Consider the following 22,790-nt stretch of genomic DNA (forward strand, 5'->3'; position numbering starts at 1 on the left):
CCTCAGGACTTGCCTGACCCTCTGCAGGTACTTGGTGGTTGCAGCCTTTCTAGCGGCCTCTTCATGGTTCCCATTTGCCTGCGGGATCCCCAGGTACTTGTAACTGTCCTCTATGTCTGCAATGTTGCCTTCTGGTAGTTCAATCCCCTCAGTTCTGACTACCTTCCCTCTCTTTGTTACCATCCGACTACACTTCTCCAGTCCGAACGACATTCCAATGTCATTGCTGTATAGCCTGGTAGTGTGGATCAGTGAATCGATGTCTCGTTCACTCTTGGCATACAGCTTGATGTCATCCATGTACAGGAGGTGGCTGACAACTGCTCCGTTCCGTAGTCGGTATCCGTAGCCAGTCTTGTTAATGATCTCACTGAGGGGGTTCAGGCCTATGCAGAACAGCAGTGGGGACAGAGCATCTCCTTGGTAGATCCCGCACTTGATGGTAACTTGTGCTATGGGCTTATATAGCACATATATATATATATATATATATATATATATATATATATATATATATATATATATATATAGGTTTTTTTTGTTTTTTTTTTTTTAAAAGACATGAAATAAATGAAACACACACGCTGCACGCAGGCCTACTTGCTGCTCTCAGGCATACATGATTTCTTTCATAAGTTTCATTGACAAAGAAACAAATAACAGTTATGCTCACAGAAGGGGACCCTGTACCTTTTTCCAGAATTTATAAGCACTTACTCAGATGACAGCGCTTGGAAAAGGTCAGCTAAAGTCCTTTTATCCTTTTAATCCTTACGGTGAACAGTAGACTCTTGAAAAATAGTCCACTGAATAAAGCATGAAGTTCATTTCATAAATTTAAATTTTGATCATTCATAAAAGATGATTATTCAGGTTATGTTCACTGGCTGCTGAGTTTCCAATGAGCATGCGGTTTGTCAGATCCACTGATCGTTCGTTGCATGGGGGATTGTTTTGGGGTTATTTTAGCAGTGTGTGAGCTTTATTTTATTTTTTAACTTTGCAGTGATTTAGTCACTGACAAAACAACGTGTGTAATTAAGATTATTATTATTTATTTATTTTTGTTTATTTATTTTCAGAAAAAACCTTCCATTGGTTACTTTTAATTAATTTTTTCTTACATTTTTTGGTCCATCCAAATTGAAAACAGTAAAAAGAAAAGAAAAGTAGTTTGTGGTTCTGTGCTCTGAGTTGCTGTGCTCTTGTATGTTAGGGTGAGATAATTAGGTTTCAGATATATATATATATATATATATATATATATATATATATATATATATATATATATATATATATATATATATATATATATATATATATATATATATATAAAATTGTAGGTTGTGTATCCTTCAGGTGTTAATGGGGTTATTGAAAATGTGTATATGTGCGTATGTGTGTATATACGTAGGTATGGATAGATAGAAACATATATGTGTATATATTAAAAAAAAAAAAAAAAATTACACATAACATATAATGTAATTACAAGGAGGTATTTCTGTAGTCTATTGATACTAGATAGTGGAAAAGGGGTGGGATTAAATAAGCTTATGCTTCTTCCTGCTCCTTTTTGAACATGGACGTTATTTGGAGTTGTGGTTGCTCGTTTTCCTTTTGTTTGCTTTGTTCATTTGTCTCTTTTAATTCTATTTTTTTTTTTATACTTTTTCAACATGTTCAAAATAAAGATTCAATCAATCAATCAATAGTTGATTAGTAAGAATAAGATTGTCTGCTGGTAGCATTTTGCCAGGAATGTCTGTATGCGAGCAGACACATCATCACATCATTTTCGAATCTGGAGCCCTGTTGTCACAAGGTTTCTCTGTGGCCTGGAGCAGGATGGACACCCTGGGCTCTCTTCCAATCCTCTCGGCTTCTCCTTTTTACGCCTGACCAGATGAGCAGCTCACTGCCTGTCTGCATCCTACCGGCTGGTACTCCCTCAATGCTCCTCCTATCTGTGAGCTTTCAGGCTGCTGGAAAAAAAGAGAAAAGAGGGAGGGGAAAAAATCAGTTCATGGGCAGAGGGGAAATGGCGGGGGGACCCATGGCATAAAAGAGTGATGTCACAGTTGCCTGGACCTATTTCAGCCTGACCCCTGGCAGGAGCACTGTGGACATTCTCCAGAGCCGCTCTTAAAACCTGGATCTGTGTGCGCTTTTCCCCTTGTATCTTTCCCATGTTTTCTCAAAATGCAGCATCAGTATATCTCTGTACCTGCGTTGGAAAAATGAGATCTGAATGGTGAACTTGTATTTTAAAAATTCTGAAGTAAGCCCCCTTCACCTCCCCTCTTAGTTCAATTAGGCAGGAGAGAGCACTCCCCCTGTCTTTTTTACCTCTCACCGCTTTGCCAGCTGTGCAGCAGAAACCGCTGCCAAAAGAAACACAAGCTTACGTCAACATCAATATAAGGAGCCACTGCTTCACAGGAACCCAAAACAGAGACACCAGGACGTGGGAGGGGGGTGTATCAAAGAGGTGGAGAGGGACAGAGAGAGAGCGTGTCCCCTCCTTCTCATTCATAGACATAATATACTCAGCTACCTGTTTGTCAGCCCAGTGCACGTAGAGCGGAGACTCGATTACCTTTCTCTCTGCCTTCAGCGTAACTCTCATTCATCCTTTCTCTCTCTCTCCTCGTCTTCGTGTCTCTCTGCTCTCCCTGTTTCCAGTCATTCAGAATCGGAGGACAACACCACCTGCGACCAGGTAAAAAAAAAAGAAAGAAAGAAAAAAGGGGGGGTCCATTGATATCCTTTTTGTCATCTGCAGTGATCTTGATGTATGAGGCGTGTGACGTGATGTGGGAACTGTGGAGGGAGGGAGGAAGGGGGGGGGATTCTTCATTCATGTCTTTGTTATTGCAAAAGGCTGCTACATGAGTGAGGCAGCGAGAGGTGGAAAAGCACGAGAATCATTTGCGTCAGTGTGCTTGAATACATTTGAAGTCAGCCTAATGTTTTTTGGATTATTTTTTGCCCATTTTAACACATGCAGACAGCTTCTGTAGAGAGAGTGAGTGTGTGTGTGAATGAAGGAGAGAGTGCATGTAGCGAGTGGTCCGTGGGCTGTGTAGGTATTAAAGCTAGGAGTGAATGAGCTGCCTGTGTTGTGCATCCAGCCGCTTATGCTTGGCATGTCCTCCATGTGGACCTGTGGGAACATTTCCGAAGTGCACACACGCGCGCACACACACACACACACACACACACACACACACACACACACACACACACACACACACACACACACGCACAGGGAGAAAGGGAACACTGTGTATCCACTAAGGGCTCTCCCCTGTCCCTCCAGAGAGCACCGTTATCAGGCTGCTGATGAAGCTGCACTGTTGGGCACGACAGCGTTGCTAGTGCTCAGCTGACAACATAGTGGATAACACAACAACAGAAGAATGCTTTTAGGGTCACACAAGTCCGAAGGGGTTCACATTTCTATTAACTTTCATTAAGAAAGTGTTTAAAAATTGTTCTCCTCTCTATAGTAGGATGCTTTGAATGTCCCTGTTTGCATTTTTGAAGACAATAATATTTAAAGACGAATTGTCTGCAGTAATGCAGCACTGGTAGTCAGAATGTAGGTTTTTTAGTTTAGAGAAAAAGCACCAATATTTTTTTATTTTTTTATTTATTTATTTTTTGTGGTGAAATTGTCAACTGGTCTGTGGTTCTTTCACATCCCGGTGTCTGGATTTGGCTTTGATTCTTCCTGAAAGAATGGAATATCGGTGTAGTACCAATTGAAAACTCCCAAACTATTGATTTTTTTCTTTCCTCTCTTGGTGTGCTCCTCTCAAAAAAACAGTAGCTTCTGGGAGGGAGGCACCTCGCCTGCCGCCTTCTCGCGCTCTCTCACACACACACTCTCTCTCTGTAGTCAGTGAGGATACTGGAAGATAAATTTAGCCCTCTAGCTCTCCTTCCATCTGCTACCACATGGTTTAGGGCCGTTACCATAGGAACCACCGCTGGGTGCCCATTAGTGCGAGAACGGGAAATTGACAATATTTTTTTTTAAAGCCATTTATACAATATTCTCTTTCTTTGTGTGGGTGAATGGACATGTCATTTAAATAGTTTAGTTTTTTTCCCTTTATTTTCTCTCATTTGGCTTGTTACGTTTCAGTATCTCGTGATTTTCGAGCAGTTTCTGCAGACTGTAACTGTTACTGTATGCACACTCAGCACTGCAACCATTTGATAAACTTGAGGAAAATTTCATATTGTGCCAGTGTAGGTTTGTCAGGTGTGCAATGAAATAGCTTGTATTATATATCGCTGATATCACTGCCTTCTGAGAAAAGCTTTTTTCTTGTTTTTCTTTTTTTTGTCACTAAGCGTGGACTCAACAGCTTGAACGCATAACAGTGGAACAAAGCCATGGATTGTGTAAGATTTGAAAAGGCCTACCATCTTCTTAGAAAGCATATCAGGGGTAACTTTAAATGGTACACTACCCATTCTTATAACACCGTTGGACCTCACAGGGAGAGTATAACAGAAAGTATTAAAATAAATATAGCATAAATGTTCTTGCTTGGCAAAAACCTGGCAGCTACATTACCTCCTGCACATTACCCATGTTTCCTGTTAGCAGAAGCTACTGGAACTTTGAGTATCAGAGGTTTGGTAAGTTTACTTCCCCAAGAAGAGTTTACTCAAGAATGCACTTTGGTTAACTGACACCCAATTTTTGATAGAAATGTTGACATTCTTGTGTGTTGGTTCTGTATTTCTGTTTTATGATTATCTAAACTAGATGCTAATTATCCATGTGCTCATGGACTTGCATGCTAGTTAGCCTGATTTGAGAGAACAGTGGTTAAATCATATTTGATTATAAGTTTTAAAAATTTCATTCCGTTACCACATAACTCCTACCACCCCCCTTTAAAGGCCTAAGCATTGAGGAGTTTTCTGTTTTTAATATTATTTAGACACAAGCTACAGTCCTTAATGCCAATTATGATATATGCAGTGGTTGGAGACAGCAGCATGACTAAAATTATTACGACCGTGTGCAATTAATTTCCAGTCTTGTTGCACTTGAAAGACCAGGACCAGATACACGCCCACCTACAGTCAGTTGTTGTTTTCCAAAGGAAGTTTGGTGCCATAAAATGGCAGTAAGATGGAGCCTGTCTGCTCTCAGTCTGAGTGGGGGCAAGTTGGCATTCAGAGTGCAGCCAGAAATTCGGAAATTCTTTTACAAATAGGACTGCGATTTACCTGCAAAATCATACAGGCGCTCAGCAGTCCTACTTCTATATAGGAATGTAATCAGAATATGACCAGTTGTCAACCAGTTAAGTGAAGATTCCTGTTACAAAGAGACACGTCACAGATGACTGATTGCAACTTGTTGACAATCTATCTGCATTTAGAAATTAGATGACAATTATTTGCAAACCTTTCCAATCGGAAAGGGGCCATGGTTCTTTAAAGAGAGATTGCCTCCCATCAGGTGCTGCAAGCAATTGCCTTGTGTTTCAAAGTGGTCTCCCAGAAGCTGAGGGTGTTGCACACCCAAGTTCAGGAACCAGTTAGTAACTGTAACTACTTGCAATTAGTTGCCAAATAAAAAAAAAAAAAATACAAAAACAAAAAAAAATCTCAGTGCATTCATCAGACAAGCACCATTTGTTGTGAAATGGAAGGAGGTTGCCTTCTATTTTTAGTTTAGTGTGACTGGGCTGTTACCTAGCCCATGTAATTAATTTTTCAGACATTAAAAAGACCTGAAACAGTTACTAAATTTCAAGAACTTTTGAAAATAATAAAAACTAACAACAACCAGATAAATGTTTGGGCTTAACATTGTTCTGTATTTTCACTAATGGAGGATAATAAAGGATAATGCTCCTTTAACCCCAAGCAATTCTAGGTCTAACAGCCCTTCAAGTAAAAATCCAGCTTTGCTTGCACTGAGCCTTGTGAAAGTTCATGCAGAGAATAGATATGTGAGGTGAGGGGTGCAAGGAGAAATGTTTGGCTCGTTTGTGCATTGGCTGCATCCATGTTATGTGAGGTGTAAATGAACAGTTCATAGTTAACTTTGGAGCAAGTGAAAATGAGCCAATTTTTTTTATTTTACTTTTTTATTATTTGACTAGTTGTTAGTAGCAGTCATTGTCACCTTCATGCAGAGAATGCACATGCCCCAAACAACTCTCAGACAGACGTGTTAATTCGAGTTTTACAAACAAGAGTCTGCCTTCCCACTACAAGCTATAAGCCCTGGTAGAGACTACCTGATTGGCCTACATTTAACACTTACTAGGCTTATGGCAAGAGAGCTATGATCTCAATGGTCCTCTGCAAACTGCACAAATTCTATAACTCTCCTATACTATGCTTGTTTTGCTGGTAGTATAAAGTGATTGTTTTTTATTCATCCAGTATTGGCACGTATACTCTTCTCACAAGTTAAATCAAAGATGGTTGTCAACCTGTTATCAGTAATTTGGATAGTATCCAGCAGCTTTGCCGTCTTCCACCAGAATGTGGGTGTAGAAACCAGCTGGTCAGTGCGTGGGATGCCTTGTTTACTGTTTCAGCATGCTGGCATAAAGTAACACTGGGAATTTTCTTCAGTATCTCCACTGAGTCACCTTTTGTATGCACTCACAGCTCGCAGCCATCCGTCGCCTCCGTTTGGCTTGGCCCTTTTTAAAATATCTAAAATCATCAGTTAATCCGATGAAACAGGTAGAGTCCTTCACATGTCCTGCAATGTGGCAGCACTGTATGTTAGCACAGTCTGATGATCATCATTTTGCATTTGATAGTAGATGACACAACATAACCTTCAAAAGCTGCAATTTCATTAACACCAAAGATGAAAAAGGTGCTTGTAAGACAGCAGTACGAGTGTGAAAGAGTACAAGTGATCACTAAGTCAATTTCATAATCAAACCATTAGGATATTATAGTTCCACAATCAAATGGATCAAGTGGCAGATTCTCTGGTTTTTTTGTTGTTGGTCATTTTCTGTCTTGCAGCAGAAAGATCAGACCAGTTTTATGGGAGTGGGCAGTATGTGTAATGTGTTGTCTGACATAATGATATTCTGCAATCGTTAAGAAATAGGCAATCACTAAAGACCAAATCAAATGATGTTATTTGAATGTTCAAGTCACAGTTGGGTGCGCATACTGCTTCTCTCAGGGAATATTAACAGAATCATCACTTTTACTGCATGCTGATATATTTTACAACAAAACATTACATAAACCATTCTAATTTAAAACAGGCAGCAGCCGCGGGAAAGCGAAAGATGAATGTTATGACACATAGAGTGATTATGCAACACAAAACATAAATATTCCTATCTGGCAAACAGAGAGGCCAGAGGGTTATCTGTTTCTCAGTGTTGAACTGTATGCACTATCCTATATAACGACTTGTTTGTTTTTGCAGATCTACATGTTGAGAAGACAAAGGAATTGTGCATTGAACTGAACCAGCTGAGCAACAGAGTCTGTGTGATTCATGATGGAATGCTTAATGTTTGGATGGCAGAGGACTTCCTCCACAGCACATGGCATATCACAACTGCATTCGTTGATGCTACTGTTTTACATTTGATGGCATCGTTCCTTTGTCAAGCAATAACAATTTGAGTAAAACAAGCAAAAAATTATGAAGTGAAGTCAAGGTGGATATTTTGATCAGATTTGCTCACATTAAACCTCTTACCCAGTTAATGCTTTGGCTTTAACTCTGTAGCCTGGCTCAGGCAGACGCATCCTACGTGTCTACCTGAGGCTGTCCTTCCATTTTATGGAGGCCTTGCATAGTCGCCTGACCACTGGGGAGCAGTCCGGAGGTCAAGAACATTCTCAGAAGGAGTCTCCACAGCGAGGCCCTCAGTCCAAGTCTCCCCCCCAGCCCTGTCAACAACAGCAAACCGGCTCCCCAAAGCCCCATGGCACATTACAGCAGCCCAAACAATCCAGAAGGCAGAATCCAGAACGCAAACGTCTCAGACACCAGCGGCAGAGCATTGACTCAGATACAGCACCGGCGAATAAACAGGAGGCATCGACAGCAACGAAACCAACCACAGGTTTGAGTTTGACTCCAGAAATCCCACCTTCCTCAGCAGGCGACCCTGCCCAGTCTAAACCAGAAACCCAGGAAGGGACCCCAAAGCAGAAACGTGAGCGTAAGCCTCAGAGACCAGGGAAATATGTTTGCACTTACTGTGGCCGTGCATGTGCCAAGCCTAGTGTTTTACAGAAACACATTCGCTCCCACACGGGTGAAAGGCCCTATCCCTGTGCCCCATGCGGGTTCTCTTTTAAGACCAAGAGTAACCTATACAAACACCGTAAATCTCATACCCACCGGGTGAAGGCAGGCCTGGCACTTGGGGAGTCGAAATCGACAGCGGAGCAAGCCACAGAGTCGGACGAGGAAACGAGACAGCTATCATCAGCTTCTTCTGTTTCAGAAAGACAAGACAGTGGAGCCTCAATCAAGAGTGTTGAAACGGACATGGCCAAAGATTGCCCTGGAGGAAACAATTACTCCTATGCGGTGAAAAAAAGATTGGCCCTGCGCCTAAGCAGAGGAAAACACACTCCTCAAGACTCATCTGATGAAAAGGCGTCATCTTTAGCTTTAGGTAGTAGAGGTAGTACAGAATCTGGCTATTTTTCTCGCTCTGAAAGTACAGAGCAGTCACAGGACAGTCCCCCCAACACAAGTGCCAAAAGCTATGCTGAGATCATACTTGGTAAATATGGACGCTTTGGACACCTACAGAGGATGTCTCGTCATCAAAACCAGCATCCCTCTGGTGAGGAGGACAAAAGCATCTCATTCACGGTGCCCAAGAAACAGGTCATCGACCATATAACCAAACTTATCACCATCAACGAGGCAGTGGTGGATACCAGTAAAATTGACAGTGTAAAACCAAGGAGATTCTCACTCTCCAGAAAGAACAGTTCTGAGTCTCAGAAGAGTTCAACTGTGAAAGAACCGCTCATTCATAGCCCCAAGGTTGGCGATGTGGGCTATAAAAGCAGTGGCTCTATCACTATGGGAGTTCCATGTGAAAAATTTCATCACCCACCTTCAAATATGGAGCAGCCAGCTAGCCAAACGTCCACCACCCCGCTGGTGCGAAGTCATTCAATGCCACCTGAAGCCAGTTTATTTGAGACCACCAGTGGCGGCCAAAGCAAATGTCGCCTAAGTCAGTCCTTTGATGAACGACAGCCTTCACGTCGTTATGGGATGCTAAGACGACAGCCAGCAATTGAAATTCCACTTGGTACAGAACTTACAAAAGAGGAACACGAGGATTCTCTTTCATTTTACTCTGACAGCTTAACCACTGTGCCTGACTGTAAGCAAAGTCAACCACAGCCATATGAGTGTGAGGCCTGTGGCACAGGATGCAAAGATTGGGTAGGTTATAAAAAACACAAGCAGAGCCTGTGCCTATCACATCAACCCATCAATGAAGTGGTAATTAGTCAAATGGAGTGTTCACAAGTAAAGAACAGTGCAGTCAGGGCAGGCGTTTCAGTAATGCGCAAGAGAAGGAAAGAGGAGAGTTTTGAATTTGATGACCCCTCTTCTCCTTCTTTACCTTGTTCTTCCCTGTCTTCAGGCCAGTGCAAAGATGAAAGCAGTGCAGCTTATGAGGGCCAGAGGAAGCCTGCATTGCAAACTTGTTCAGTAATTCAGCATACTAGTTCCTTTGAAAAACAAGAATCCTTGAGTAATGAGAATCCAGGTGCAGAGGCAACAAAGCACTCTCCACCTCATGAAGATCATCAGCTGTTGCCTCAAAAACAACCTCAACAACATGTACCAAAGCTAGCAGCCCGAAAGCTGGTCCGCCAACACAATGTGCAGGTTCCAGAGATCCTGGTGACAAAGGATCCCAACATGAGTACAGACACTTCAGCCGAACCTACCACCACAGCAAAACATCAAGAGAAACTAGATGAATTTCAGTGGCCGCAGAGAAGCCCCTCTCTGGCACAGCTCCCTATTGAAAAGCTTCCTCCAAAGAAGAAGCGGTTACGATTAGCTGAAGCTGCCCAGTCATCAGGAGAATCTAGTTTTGACTCTCTGTCCCTGCCCCGCAGCCCTAGTCAGGACAGTAGTGCATCATATGCATCCAGTCGCTCCACGTCCTTTGAAGAGTCAAACAGACAGGACATGGACGTTGCAACATCAACGCCACTAAGGAGATCAAGAGCTCTTCATATGCTGACTGTGCCGGGGGTGCATCAGCACAGAGAGATGAGGCGCTCAGCATCTGAACAGGCCCCTCACGACCCACAACAGAGTGTCCTCATGGCTGAGACCCGCAGTAAGTCTTTTGACTACAGCTCTCTATCCCCTGAGCGCTCTGCAGTTGGGTGGAGAGAAAGAAGAAAATGTCTATTAATGAGACACACTGCTATCAGTGATCCAGATGAGGAGGAGGAGGAGTGTACGATCCTGAGTCGTGGTCCTGAATATCTCAACCCAAGCAGATCTTCTCAAGCAAAAAGCCCAACTTCTGTACACTGCAGCAGGCCCTCTTCTTCTTCTCTATCAGGGGACACTGTTTTACATAATCCAGTGGAATTGCAGTGCAAAGATATCTTTTCTCAGTGGAAACTTACTCAAAATATTCAGTTGATTGGGAGCACAGAACTGTCCCTTCCTCATGACCCATCTACAACTGTAAAAAAGGAGACCTATACAGAGCAGGCCCTTGCTCCTGCACCACAGCAATATCATACGCATGGACCATCAGGGGCTGCCAGAGCCCGCTATCTCCCCATGTCTACAGGGCTGAAACTAGAGATTCCTCCACAAGACGATGACTACTCAGTAAGTCGCTCCCATGTTCGCCAGTCTGCCCCTAACATCAGTTCCAATCTAGAAATATTGAGGCCAGTCACGGATCCAGCAGTTGCAGTGCGCCTCCAAACAGACACACACACCCCTGCATGCGCCATATACACCACATTGTCTCAGTCCACCTCCCCTAGGCCCCAGGAGGCAGTTAGTGCTGTCCCACAAAGTGCAGGTGTTTCAACAGCTGAACAAAGACCCCACAGGGACATGAGTCCAGATCTTCAACTGTGGTCTGATGATAGCCTCAGGTTATCAGGCTCAGGGGGCAATAAACGGATGCTTTCCCCCTCAAACAGCATGGAGCTGCCTCCAGAGTCACAGCAGCAGCAGAAAAGAGTAAAAGAAGAAGAGGAGAGGGAGATGGGTTGTTTTGACAAAGCAACAGTTGAGACTTGCAAGCACAAGCTCAAACAGGAGTCATGTTTACCTGCTATTTGCTCTCCCGTCTCGCATGTTGGGCCTTCATTCCCCAGTCTGCTGTCCAGCACCTGTAACAGCTGGTGCTATTTAAACTACATTAAACCAAACCCTTCTGCTCTGGATGAACAGAAGCCCTCAGTGTATTCGTCGTGGTCTACTAGTGGCTATGACCCCAATCCACCTGGCCTCTCCAGCAAGACAGTTCTCTCTCTGCTTCACTGCAAGCAGAGGCTCAGTCCATCCATATATACACTATCCCCCATGTCAGTGCAGGCAGCAGAGTCAGTGGAGCAAGAGGACGACAAAAGACCCTCCTCCACAGAGGTAATTACAACACTGACCACTGATTACACCTGTCGGTAGACCTAATCGTTACTATTGTAACAGAACTGAACAAAAAGAATCAAATAAAACTGATCAAAATGTAAGGACTGGTAGGTGATAAGAAGTAGAGCAGACACTGAGACACTCCATATAGGAGGCATAGAAAAGAGTGGGTTAGCTTTCCTTACCATTTTTGTTATAGAATCCAAAACGGGAAATGTCATTTAAAGGGGTCAAAATTTAAACTGTTGAAATGAAGCGTGTGTCTTAACACATGTAATAAAATACATCGTTCAATGAGAATTCCCAATTTTTGTCTCCCTGGGCATGCTGGAGCAGAGTTGGTGAATTTGCCCGTGTCTCTTTCGAGTGTAGGTCTGCAAAAAGCAGTCATGCTACAGAGACTACGAGGGAACAAAGAAAGGACATACATCAGTGGATGACAACAAGTCAAACAGAAAGGAGGAGAAGGAGGAAGAGAAGGAGGACGAGGCAGAGGAGGAAAAGGTCCAGTCATGCTCCAGAAATGAAGTTTGGGTCTCTGAGAGAGGGTGAGTATGATCTCCTGATAATCGCAGCAGTATGTTAGCTAACAGTGTTGGGTTCTGGAATGTGATGTTATACATTACTCAGTACTTTTCTTAAAAGTAAGTAAATATGTAATGTAGTGCATTATCAAAGAAAGTAACTTGTAACTCGTAATGTGCACGTTGTATTACTCTGTATCATGACCTCCAATGTATTGTCTCATATTTACCAGTTAATACTATAAACCTCAGGCTACAGTCTTACATACTGACACAAAGGCTTGTCCTAGTGAGAACACACGCCTGCAATTTTATTTATTTTATTTTAATTTTTTTAACAATATGAACACAAAGCTAAAAACGCAAAGCTGAATTATCACAGTGATTCTACTTTACAAACATGCACAGATAGAAATGGAGGCTGCTACGCTGCAAGCCTGACTGCTCATTACTGCCTTTGTTACCTGTTAAAGTTCAGGGTCTGGCTGCTGGTCTAAGGTTGGCATGTTTCGTGTCTCACTATGGGGGAACGCCTCCTGCGTGACCTCATCAGAAGCTCAAATACCATTACGCCAGCCCTTACAGGCTGGCTAGGTGACGCCCATGTCAGGAGGGGCTAGTGCCTCCCTATATAATAGGCTGGCATAGCGTCAGATGTCATTTAAAAACCTCTTCTTGTTTCTCACAGAAGCCTGTAGACAACTGTGCTATTGGGTGCTAAAGCTAAACTGTCCACAGATTCGAGTGAACAACTCGGTCGCCGGGCGCTTTGTTCCCAGCTTTTCAGTTGTCCACTAGCATACAAGCAGTAGCAATACTGTTCTGTAGCTAGTGCTGGTGCCAAGTAGCAATACTTTCACCCAGGGAAGTAGCAATATTTTCCGAAAGTAGCAACACTTTGCTAACAAAGGTACCTCTAGCTTCACCATCAGGTAGCAATACCCTTCGACGCTAGCAGTTTTACACATTAGGTAGCAATACTTGTAGAAAAGTAGCAACACTTTTCACCCCACGTTAGCGAGGAATAGCAATATTCTCCGCATTCAGTGTCAGTCTCGCTAACGTGCGCAACCCTCTAGCTAACCATGGCTACGACGGCCAACGAAGTTGCAAAGCTCTGTCCTTGCGGCAAGAAGATTTCTGCCTGGGATACACACCCCGTGTGTGCAGCATGCCTGGGTTTATCTCACGCTCAGGCTGCCTTGACACCCGCACAAGACTGTATCCACCGCAAACTACTCCGCCGCAGGCTAGCTCGCCAGGCTAACCTGTTGGGTGGCGACCCTTTGCTGTGTGAGGCTGCTGCGGCGCAAGGAGAAATTGAGGTGCCCGATGATTTGGCCGCAACGCCAGGGGCGAGCTGGGTAGAGGCAGACCTTCAGCCCATCGCGACTGCTTTCCCGTCGCTGGAGGCACACGGAGATCGTGAGTTTTTCCCCGATGTTGGAGTCACCTGGGGAGGAGATGCCAACGAGGACGGAGATGAGTCGGCTGACTCGGAGCTCCTGCTGTCTGACAACGAGGAGGAAGATTCCACCTCCTTGGCTAGCATCAGCTGGGCTGCAAAGCCCTCGGCTACCGGCGAGGTTGAAAAACTGACACCGCCGTCTCCCCTGGATCTCGACATGCAGGACATGTGCAAGCGCGCCGCTGCAAGGCTCAACATCCCGTGGCCCACCGTACAAACAGAGGTTGTAAAGTCTCGTTTTGACGGAAAGAAATTGCCGAAGGCGAAAAAGACGGGCAAGCATGTGTTGCCTGTTTTCCCGGAGCTACTCGATGAGATAGCGGTGACGTGGAAAGCAAAACCTTACAGCGAGAAACACCCCATCGTGGGGAGCTCCCTGCTGGATTGTGAGGGGATGGAGTCTATCGGCCTCCGCCAGATGCCGCAAGTGGAGCCGTTGGTAGCGAGCCATCTTCACCCCGTCTCTGTCCTCATCGGCCCAATCTCCCCCCTCCAAAGCAGACCGCTTCCAGTCTAGCCTTACAGATAAGTGCTACAAGGCAGCGGCTCTGTTCGTAAGAGCCCACAACGCCTCCTCTATGCTAATGGCTTACCAAGCTGAGCTAGAAGACGACATGACAACTAAACCAGATACCACAGTGTGGAAAGAAATCTGTGTTATAACTGACCACGTCCTCCGCCTCCACAAGGTAGCCATACAGGCTACTGGGAGAGCCATGGGCCTCATGGTTCTTCAGGAGCGAGCACGCTGGCTCGGGCTCACCAACCTGACGACCAAGGAGAAAGAGGAACTCCTCGACACCCCTGTCGTGCCTCAAGGTCTCTTCGGTGCGGCTGTTACATCCATGCAGAAGAGATGTGAGGAGAAAAAGAGAGATGATGAGGCTCTGAAACTCTGCCTGCTGAGGAGGGCCCAGCACGCTACCCCAGCGGCACCGCGCCAGTCATTCGCGCAGGCAGCGTCTCGCCCGGTCCCTGCTTTCAGGATTCCCAAAGTGCCTAAGACGCAGGCAGCCCCCCAGGCTGCCGGGGCCCATAAGAATCCATGGACTCGGAAACAGTCTCCCCAGGCCAGACCTCAAGCGGCCCCTCCTCCTCTCCCCGCTGCCGCGATCGTGAGGAGGAAGAAGTGGCCAGCCTGACAGCCTCTCCTCTAGGTGGGAGCAAACCCAATTTCTCACCTTCATGGGCAGCCTCTCAGCTCCGTTCCAGAGCAAGTTCAACAGGACATGTTCCAAACAGAGTGCTTAACTCGGGCCGGTGTTCCTGTCACCGGACCCGCCAGAGGGAAAGAGCATTCTGTATTAAAAAAGCCCCGACACGCGCATCCAGGCAGTTTGCCGAGGGCGCTGTCGAGTGTTGGCAAACACATGAAAAAAATCAAATGTGATGATGCAGATGAGCCCATCACCTCGCTCGCCTGTGACAGAGGTGATGGGACACCGAAATGGCGTATGTTTCGCGCTGCGACCACAAGGGGGCGCCAAAACGCCATCTTCGGTGGAGTGGCCAGTGAACCCTGTGTCTCTCCACATGAAGAGCACCTGCATTCAGTCAGCATGGGTGCTGAGGACATTGGAAAAGGGCTACAGGCTGCAATTCAATGTCGCTCCACCACATTTCAAAGAAATTGTTTACTCTCGTGCTCTGGGTGAGTCTGCCAGTTTTCTCCTGGAGGAAATTTCCACCTTGAGAGACAAAGGAGCTATAAGAGTTGTCCCTCCCGAGGAAATGCACAGCGGATTTTATTCAAGGTATTTCCTTGTGCCAAAGAAAGGGGGGAGGAGGATGAGAGCCATTCTGGATCTCCATGCCCTGAACCGGCATTTAAGGACATACAAGTTCAGGATGTTGACGCACGCCTCGCTGCTACGGTTTGTACGAGCGGGCGACTGGTTCACATCAATTGACCTGAGGGATGCTTATTTCCACATCCCCATATATCCCCCACACCGAAAGTATCTGAGATTTGCTTTCCAGGGGATAGCATACGAGTTTGTAGTCCTGCCTTTTGGTCTCTCACTGAGCCCAAGGGTGTTTGTGAAATGCACCGAGGCAGCAGTGGCCCCGCTCAGGGAAAAGGGCATTCGGGTGGCCACATACATCGATGACTGGCTGGTGGCAGCCCCAACCCGCCAGGGAGCGACTTGTCACACAAATGCTCTCATACACCATCTGGAGAGTTTGGGTTTCCAGATAAACGTGGAAAAGAGCACATTGACGCCAACTCAATGCATTACTTTCATAGGGCTCAGCCTAGACTCCCTCCGGGTGAGGGCTTTTCTGTCCCCAGAGAGAACAGCGGCCATACGGTCATCCCTAGCACTGTTTCGCAGAGGCAACACAGTGACCCTCAAACAGTGCCAGAGGCTGCTCGGTCTGATGGCTTCTTCTCTAGTGGCGATAACACTGGGAGGCCTGCACATGAGAGGCTTTCAGTGCTGGGTGGGCTCGCGGGGACTGGACCCTCACCGAGACTGCCACCGTCGCGTGAGAGTCTCTGCAGACTGTTCGCTCGCTCTCCGCGAGTGGAAGAAGCCAGGTTTCTTGTCTCAGGGTGTTGCCATGGGGGCAGTTTCAGCCAGGAAGGTGATTTCCACAGATGCCTCTCTTTCAGGCTGGGGGGCCACCCATGAAGGCAGAACAGTGAATGGGGAATGGGGCCCTCACATGCGCTCCACCCACATAAACTGTCTGGAACTGCTGGCGGTTCACCTGTTGCTAAAACACTTTCTCCCTTGGCTGAGAGGTCATCATGTTTTAGTGAGGTCAGACAATTCCACCGTTGTGGCCTACATCAACAGACAGGGGGGTCTGGGGTCCCCCAAGTTACATACACTGGCACACAGACTGATAGTCTGGAGCAGTGTCCACCTGCTGTCGCTGAGAGCAACTCACGTGCCGGGAATCTTGAACTTTGGAGCAGATCTTCTCTCCAGGGGCAACCCACTGTATGGGGACTGGAAGCTTCACCCAGAGGTGGTGAAGCAGATCTGGCTGCGATCTCCGCCATCAAGGTGTATTTGGCAGCAATTTCGGCCTGCCATATTGGTTTTGAGGGGAAGACTGTTGGCCAGCATCCCTTAATATGCCGTTTCATGAAGGGTGCACGGCGTAAATTGCCTACATCTAGGCCGTTGGCTCCATCGTGGGACCTTCCCACAGTATTAGCTGCGCTCTCCTGTTGCCCATTTTAACCCCTGGAACAGGTTGAGTTAAAATTTCTGTCCTTGAAGACGGCTCTATTAATTGCTTTAGCTTCTGCTAAACGCGTAGGAGAGATCCACGCTCTCTCAGTGCATCAGTCATGCATTCAGTTCTCTTCGGATAATACGAGGGTCAGTATGCGGCTCAACCCTGCCTTTGTTCCGAAGGTTATCGGCACATTTTCCCCTGTAGAACTGCCGGCCTTTTGCCCACCGCCTTTCTCCTCAGAGGAGCGACAGCGGCTGCATAACTTGTGTCCAGTCCGTGCTCTGCGCATTTACATGGACCGAACCCAGAGTGTCAGACAAAGTGACCAGCTGTTCGTGTCCTGGGCTAAACCACATATGGGAAAGCCTGTGTCTAAACAGCGCCTCTCCCATTGGATAGTAGGAGCAATTGCCCTGGCCTATACTAGCAGGGGCCTTCAGCCTCCTGCTGGCTTGCGTGCGCATTGCACTAGAGGTCTGGCAACCTCATGGGCTCTCTTTAGGGGAGTTTCTATTCAAGAGGTGTGTGCAGCTGCATGCTGGACCTCACCTCATACATTTGCTAGGTTTTACAGGTTAGATGTGACGGCACCTAGCCTAGCGCATTCAGTCCTCAGTGCAGGTTCTTCCCGGGTGGGGGCTTCTCCCCTGTGAAGTGCTGTTGGGGACAGTTGTCTTCTTAACAGGCATGTCTGGCAATCCGGGAGTCAGTATTTCTCCCATAGTGAGACACGAAACGAATGCTATGAAAGAGAACTTAAGGTTATGTATATAACCCCGGTTCTCTGAGTAGCATGAGTGAGTGTCTCACCATCACCTCTGTCACAGGCGAGCGAGGTGACGGGCTCATCTGCATCATCACATTTGATTTTTTTTCATGTGTTTGCCTTGCTATGGAAGCAAGGAAGAGGTGGGCTCGTTTTGAATGACATCTGATGCTATGTCAGCCTATTATATAGGGAGGAACTAGCCCCTCCTGACATAGGCGTCACCTAGCCAGTCTGTAAGGGCTGGCATAATGGTATTTGAGCTTCTGATGAGGTCACGCAGGAGGCGTTCCCCCATAGTGAGACACTCACTCATGCTACTCAGAGAACCGGGGTTATATACATAACCATAAGATTTTTGTAACACAAGTAAGATTATCCAGCATTGTTAGGTAATAATGATACATTGTTTTTATTTATATTGTAATGCTCTGCATTACTTACAGCGCAGAAAGCATGTGTCACATTCTGTTCTGTGTTCTGGAAACTGTTGTCGTCCGTTACGTTGGACAGGCTAAGGGTTGGCTGTCTGCACCAGCAGAGTCCATCTGTTGAAGGCCTGAAGCCAGGAAACTACCTAGCTTCCTCTGCTCCTGCAGAGATTCATTTACACCAGCCATCAGAGCCATTCACATAGAGCAGCAGTACATTGTTGGCTGTGTGTATTGGTGTAACACGGACATTGTGTACAGACATGGCATTAGTCATTAAAGAAAATCTGCTGTACAGACAGAATGGAAAATGGACAAATGCTATACAAAAAAAAAGAGCTTGGGCCTGGGAATATGCTGAGGAAACATGAAACAAAGGCTCTGAAAATGTTTTCATTTGCTGATAGTTTGGAAACTGTTTCCTGTAGGTTTATGGGTATAATGCTTTTTTGTAAAAGCATTCCCAAAAACATAATAATATTAAGATGAGTCAAATATTGACTATATTTTGTTTTATTAACCCGCTGAGGTTCAAGTCCTCATTGGTGATAATCCTAACCCTATTTTGGAGGAGAGCAAAATGGGTATTTTGGTTAAAACCCTTTAGCAACCCTTTAGCCATTCTGAAAAATAATTTCTCAAAACAGCTTGCAGATTAACCCTGTGAGGTCTAACTCATTGGTGATGACCTCACCCTTAAAGTTAACCTTTACCCTAACTCTAGAAAATCGGAATATGATTTTTTTTTTTCTCCTGTATTTATATTGTTCTTTCAAGTCTTTGCAATAATGTAACAAAGAAATAATTCTTAAGATTACTCTAAAAGAGACTTATCAAAATGAGGGGGTAGGCTTATCGACAATTATTACTTAGACCAACAGCCCCCAACCTTTTTTTGCACCAGTTTATGTCCGACAATATTTTCATGGACTGGCCTTTAAGGTGTCGTGGATAAATACAACAAAATAAAACCAGTACCGGTACCAAAAGAAGATGTATTCATAACACACTGGGAAAGACCCAGGGAAACAGAGTTAACGATTAAAAAAATAACAATAAAAACCCTGAAAACCATAAATTTCACACCTGAGCCTCAACTCTCACGGACCGGTGCCGGTCCGTGGCCCAGGGATTGGGGACCGCTGACTTAGACCCCAGAAGAACCTTCTAGCCCAGACTTGGCCTGTCAGACCTAGCAGAGGTTGGCCAGGCTATTTGGTTGAATGAGCTTATTATTTCTTAACCTGTAACCTAATGTTTGCCACTTGACTGACTTGCATCTTACTCATGGCAGGAAGACACATTTGATTAGCTGTCAGGGCATTTAATCAATCTTCCAACCTTCATTTTAAATACTGTTCTAAATCAGCGTGAAACACAGTATATTAAAGGATCATTTAAATGCAAGTAACCATAGTAAAAATAGCTGTGCTTAATGATGTGTAACAGATATGAAGTACACACAGTAATTACTTAAAACTGAATAATAAGCTGTGATGTGAACACAGTGTTATCCTTTGGCAGGATTGGCACAAAGACAGTAAAACACCTCAAAGTGCCCCAATCCCAGCAAATCAGTGGAGGAACTACCTCCGATTTACCCAAATTTGGCAAGAGTCACTGTTCATGTTAAAAAGAAAAGAAAACAAGATGAGCAATGGCTAACACTCATTCTGAAACTAACATATCATTTGAACAGATGTAAGTAGGCACAGTCCGTTCTACTATTCTTATGTAGCACACACTCATCTCCTCAGATTCATTTGCAGGGAGGTTAAGCCAGACATGCTCAGTAATTTTGATACCTATCAGAAATAAACACTGCTGTGATGTGATAAGGGGAGTGCAGAGAGGTGCCATCTGTGTGTCTCTTTTTTGGTTCAGGAGTGTGTCTGCGAACAAATCCCTGTTGTGACTCATGTTGACGCTCATCGCAGCCTTCCTAAAAAGAGTGAGTCATCCTCACGCCCGCCCGCTTTCTGCTTTCTCCGTCTGCTCTGTCTGTCTGAGGAACATAAAGACACAACGGAGGCAGCAAGCTAGTGGGATGTTGCCATTTTTTCCTTTCTTTTTTTTGAAGTGGGGAAAGCCAAGGGCTCTAGGTTCAAATCTTGAGTGGGAACGGGTGTTACATGAAATTTATACCTGCCGAGTACAGTATAGAGGTACGAAGGCAAAGTGTTTCTCTTTCATTAACTTGGAAGTTTTCCGACACTGTAAAAGCAACCATTTATGATACCTGCTGAGTTTATCCAGCCACACAGCCTGTGGTGAAAATAGAAGAGAAAAACAGCCAATTATAACCAGAACCATTGTTTGTCATAGGAATGTGTTTTTATTTTCAGTGTTTTTTCACGTTTATTTGGAGCAGCTGCTGGTTTGGGCGAGGGTTTCCCTCCCTCTTGTGCCTGTTTTTATTGGCTGCGCTTTCAGCAAACCTCTGGACCTGAAGCCGCATCGAAAGCTCCCTCTTGTTTGGGCTTGGTGGTTGTGTTAGCTGTGAAGGGTGGGAGGCGGAGGGGGCTGGTTTTTGGCTTATGAAAGCTTCTCTGTTGAAGCTGAAGTAGGTGCCTCACTGAAGGAAGTCTAAGTGAAGTGGTGTGGACCCCAAGCCCAGCCGCCACAGTTTGAAATTCCCATGTTGTAAAGGCCAGCACCAGACATTACACTTACATTGGATAAATGCAGTCACTAACAGGTGCTGAAGGGCCCCCAGCCTGGCTGTCAGCTCCTGTTACATTCATATTGATTGCTGCTATCATCCTGAGCTGACTGACAAGGAAACACCCTGAGTACCAGACTGAAACCTCTTTCTCTCTCTTTACATTTGCAGATCAAATAAGAGGTATGATGACGCACATGGTGGAGTTGGAGAAAAGTGCCAGTGTGACGATACTACAGTAATCACCAAGGAATCACCATCATTTAACTACAGTTTCTGTGAAACCGCATTCAAAGCTACAGGTAATGACAGGCAATAAAATGTTTTTTCATTTTAAGTTTCTTGTATGTGTTCTCTGTGCATCAACAGTGAGCGGCTCTTTTTTATTTCCAGGGAGTCTTACTGAACACCTGATATCTAAGGGACATGGAAAGGAAACCTGCTGTTATCCAGGGAACACACATGAAGGTACAACTTGTTTTTGGCTAAAAATAAATGCAGTAATTGCTTTGTAAATTACATGCCCTGTGCTCCTTTTTCTCTTCTTTTTTGTCCTATGCTTACCACATTAGCATTATTAGCACTATTCTTACTGTGTTAAATGTCTGCTTCTAACTCCTTATTATGTACACATTTTATCAAATGTCAAACCTCTTTAGATAAATGGAATATGGAACAAGAGGCCAGGCCAGCATTTCGCCTTTAATTTAACATAGTGACCCGCTCTACAAATTCCTTCAAGATGCAGAATTCGATAAAAATGAATAGAAAAATCCTAAGATGAAAGTTTCTACTGCGTTTGAGTCATTTATGTTCATGCTAGTTTCTCTCAGAATTTCTCAGGCTATGGGTTTTTCGTGGTATCGTAGCAGATGAGGGAAAGGTGGCATTGAGTTATTTAGATAAATGAAACTGAGTTTATTAAGATCTGCAAGACTGAGTTTTCAGTTCTAGAAAAGCTGATCAGAATAAGTTCAATCGACTATTTTTCACTTAGAGTTAAGCGTGTGTGTGTGATGAGTGAGTAATAAGTTACTGTTAATAGTAAGAGTTAAGTAATAGTAACTGTTTTACATGTTACTCAGAAAATGCATTGCAGCCTTTGAAGTCTTGAATGAATGTAAAGTTTTGTAGGAAATTGAAATATAAGCTTTCATAAACTCTCTACATGTTGACATCTACATGTCAAATTTGAAATAATCTAAATAAAGTTCTTGATGTTTTGCCTTACTAATGTAAGAAAAATTTGAAAAAAATTTAAATATAAAATTAATTTAAAATAAACCTTTTTTTCTGTCCTTAAAGTCTGCAAAATCTCATCATGTCAGCCAAATCAACAAAAAGGTCATCAGTGCTCTGGTGCTGGGAAAAGTGGAGATCAAGGAGATCCAAACACCAAGGACAAGTATGACGGGCATAACAAAGACAGCCGGTCCACAGCGGCTGAAGGCTCTGACACTAACAGAGAGAAGGTTCATCCAGCACATCAGCTGGGGGAGTCTGAAGGCAGCTCATCCTTTCCGATTACCTCCAGGGATTCCACCCAGAAAAGCTCAGCCAGTGCCAGAAGGGCGTTGTTTGCCCGCAGACGCCTCGACGCTTCAACGTTAGCATCCTCTGGAGGTCCTCATTCTCCAAGTAGTCAAATCCTGACTCCACAAATTGAGCTTTCTCCATCTCGTAACCCATCACCCAGGCCTTGCCAGTCCCCTGCTCCTCCTTCATCCCTCTCCCCATCCAGTTGTCATGTCTCCACCGCCTCACAGAGACCAATCTCCCCTGTTAGAGGCCTCTCTCCTATAATAGTGCAGTCTCAGGGGTCGCATTCCTATGGGTTTCTGGGCTCCCTGGCTGACACCTCGGCTCACTGTCAAGCCCATATTCATCCAAGGGAACAAGCATCTACGGCAAGGCTGGTGAGTGACTTCAAAACATTTTTTGAGTGTTCTTCATAACGATTTAATTTTTTTGTTTTTGTATACTTAAGTCAGAATTTTGCTGCGTGTATAATTACCACTGGCCAAAAGGTGGCTTTTCTTCAAACCGTGTCACTCACCTGTGACTTGATCCAACTCTATTAGTTTAGCCTAAAGTTTT

At 44.8% G+C, this 22,790-nt stretch overlaps 1 protein-coding gene across 3 annotated transcripts in view; it reads left to right on the forward strand.

Annotated features, from left to right (window-relative positions):
• hivep3a (HIVEP zinc finger 3a) overlaps positions 1-22,790 on the forward strand; it is a 59,474-nt gene that overhangs the window by 32,224 nt on the left and 4,460 nt on the right. For 2 of the 3 annotated variants that reach the window (XM_026155767.1, XM_026155769.1), the window contains exons 3-8: positions 2,686-2,722; positions 7,448-11,644; positions 12,020-12,195; positions 20,865-20,995; positions 21,087-21,161; positions 21,999-22,609. In XM_026155767.1, coding sequence (XP_026011552.1) covers positions 7,811-11,644; positions 12,020-12,195; positions 20,865-20,995; positions 21,087-21,161; positions 21,999-22,609 — 4,827 coding nt within the window. In that variant the 5' untranslated portion in view covers positions 2,686-2,722; positions 7,448-7,810. The remainder of the gene's footprint in view (positions 1-2,685; positions 2,723-7,447; positions 11,645-12,019; positions 12,196-20,864; positions 20,996-21,086; positions 21,162-21,998; positions 22,610-22,790) is intronic. The other variant, XM_026155768.1, reaches the window with a different exon arrangement.

The sequence above is a fragment of the Astatotilapia calliptera genome, chromosome 22 (genome assembly GCF_900246225.1).
Source record: "Astatotilapia calliptera chromosome 22, fAstCal1.2, whole genome shotgun sequence".
Classification (NCBI taxonomy): Eukaryota; Metazoa; Chordata; class Actinopteri; order Cichliformes; family Cichlidae; genus Astatotilapia; species Astatotilapia calliptera.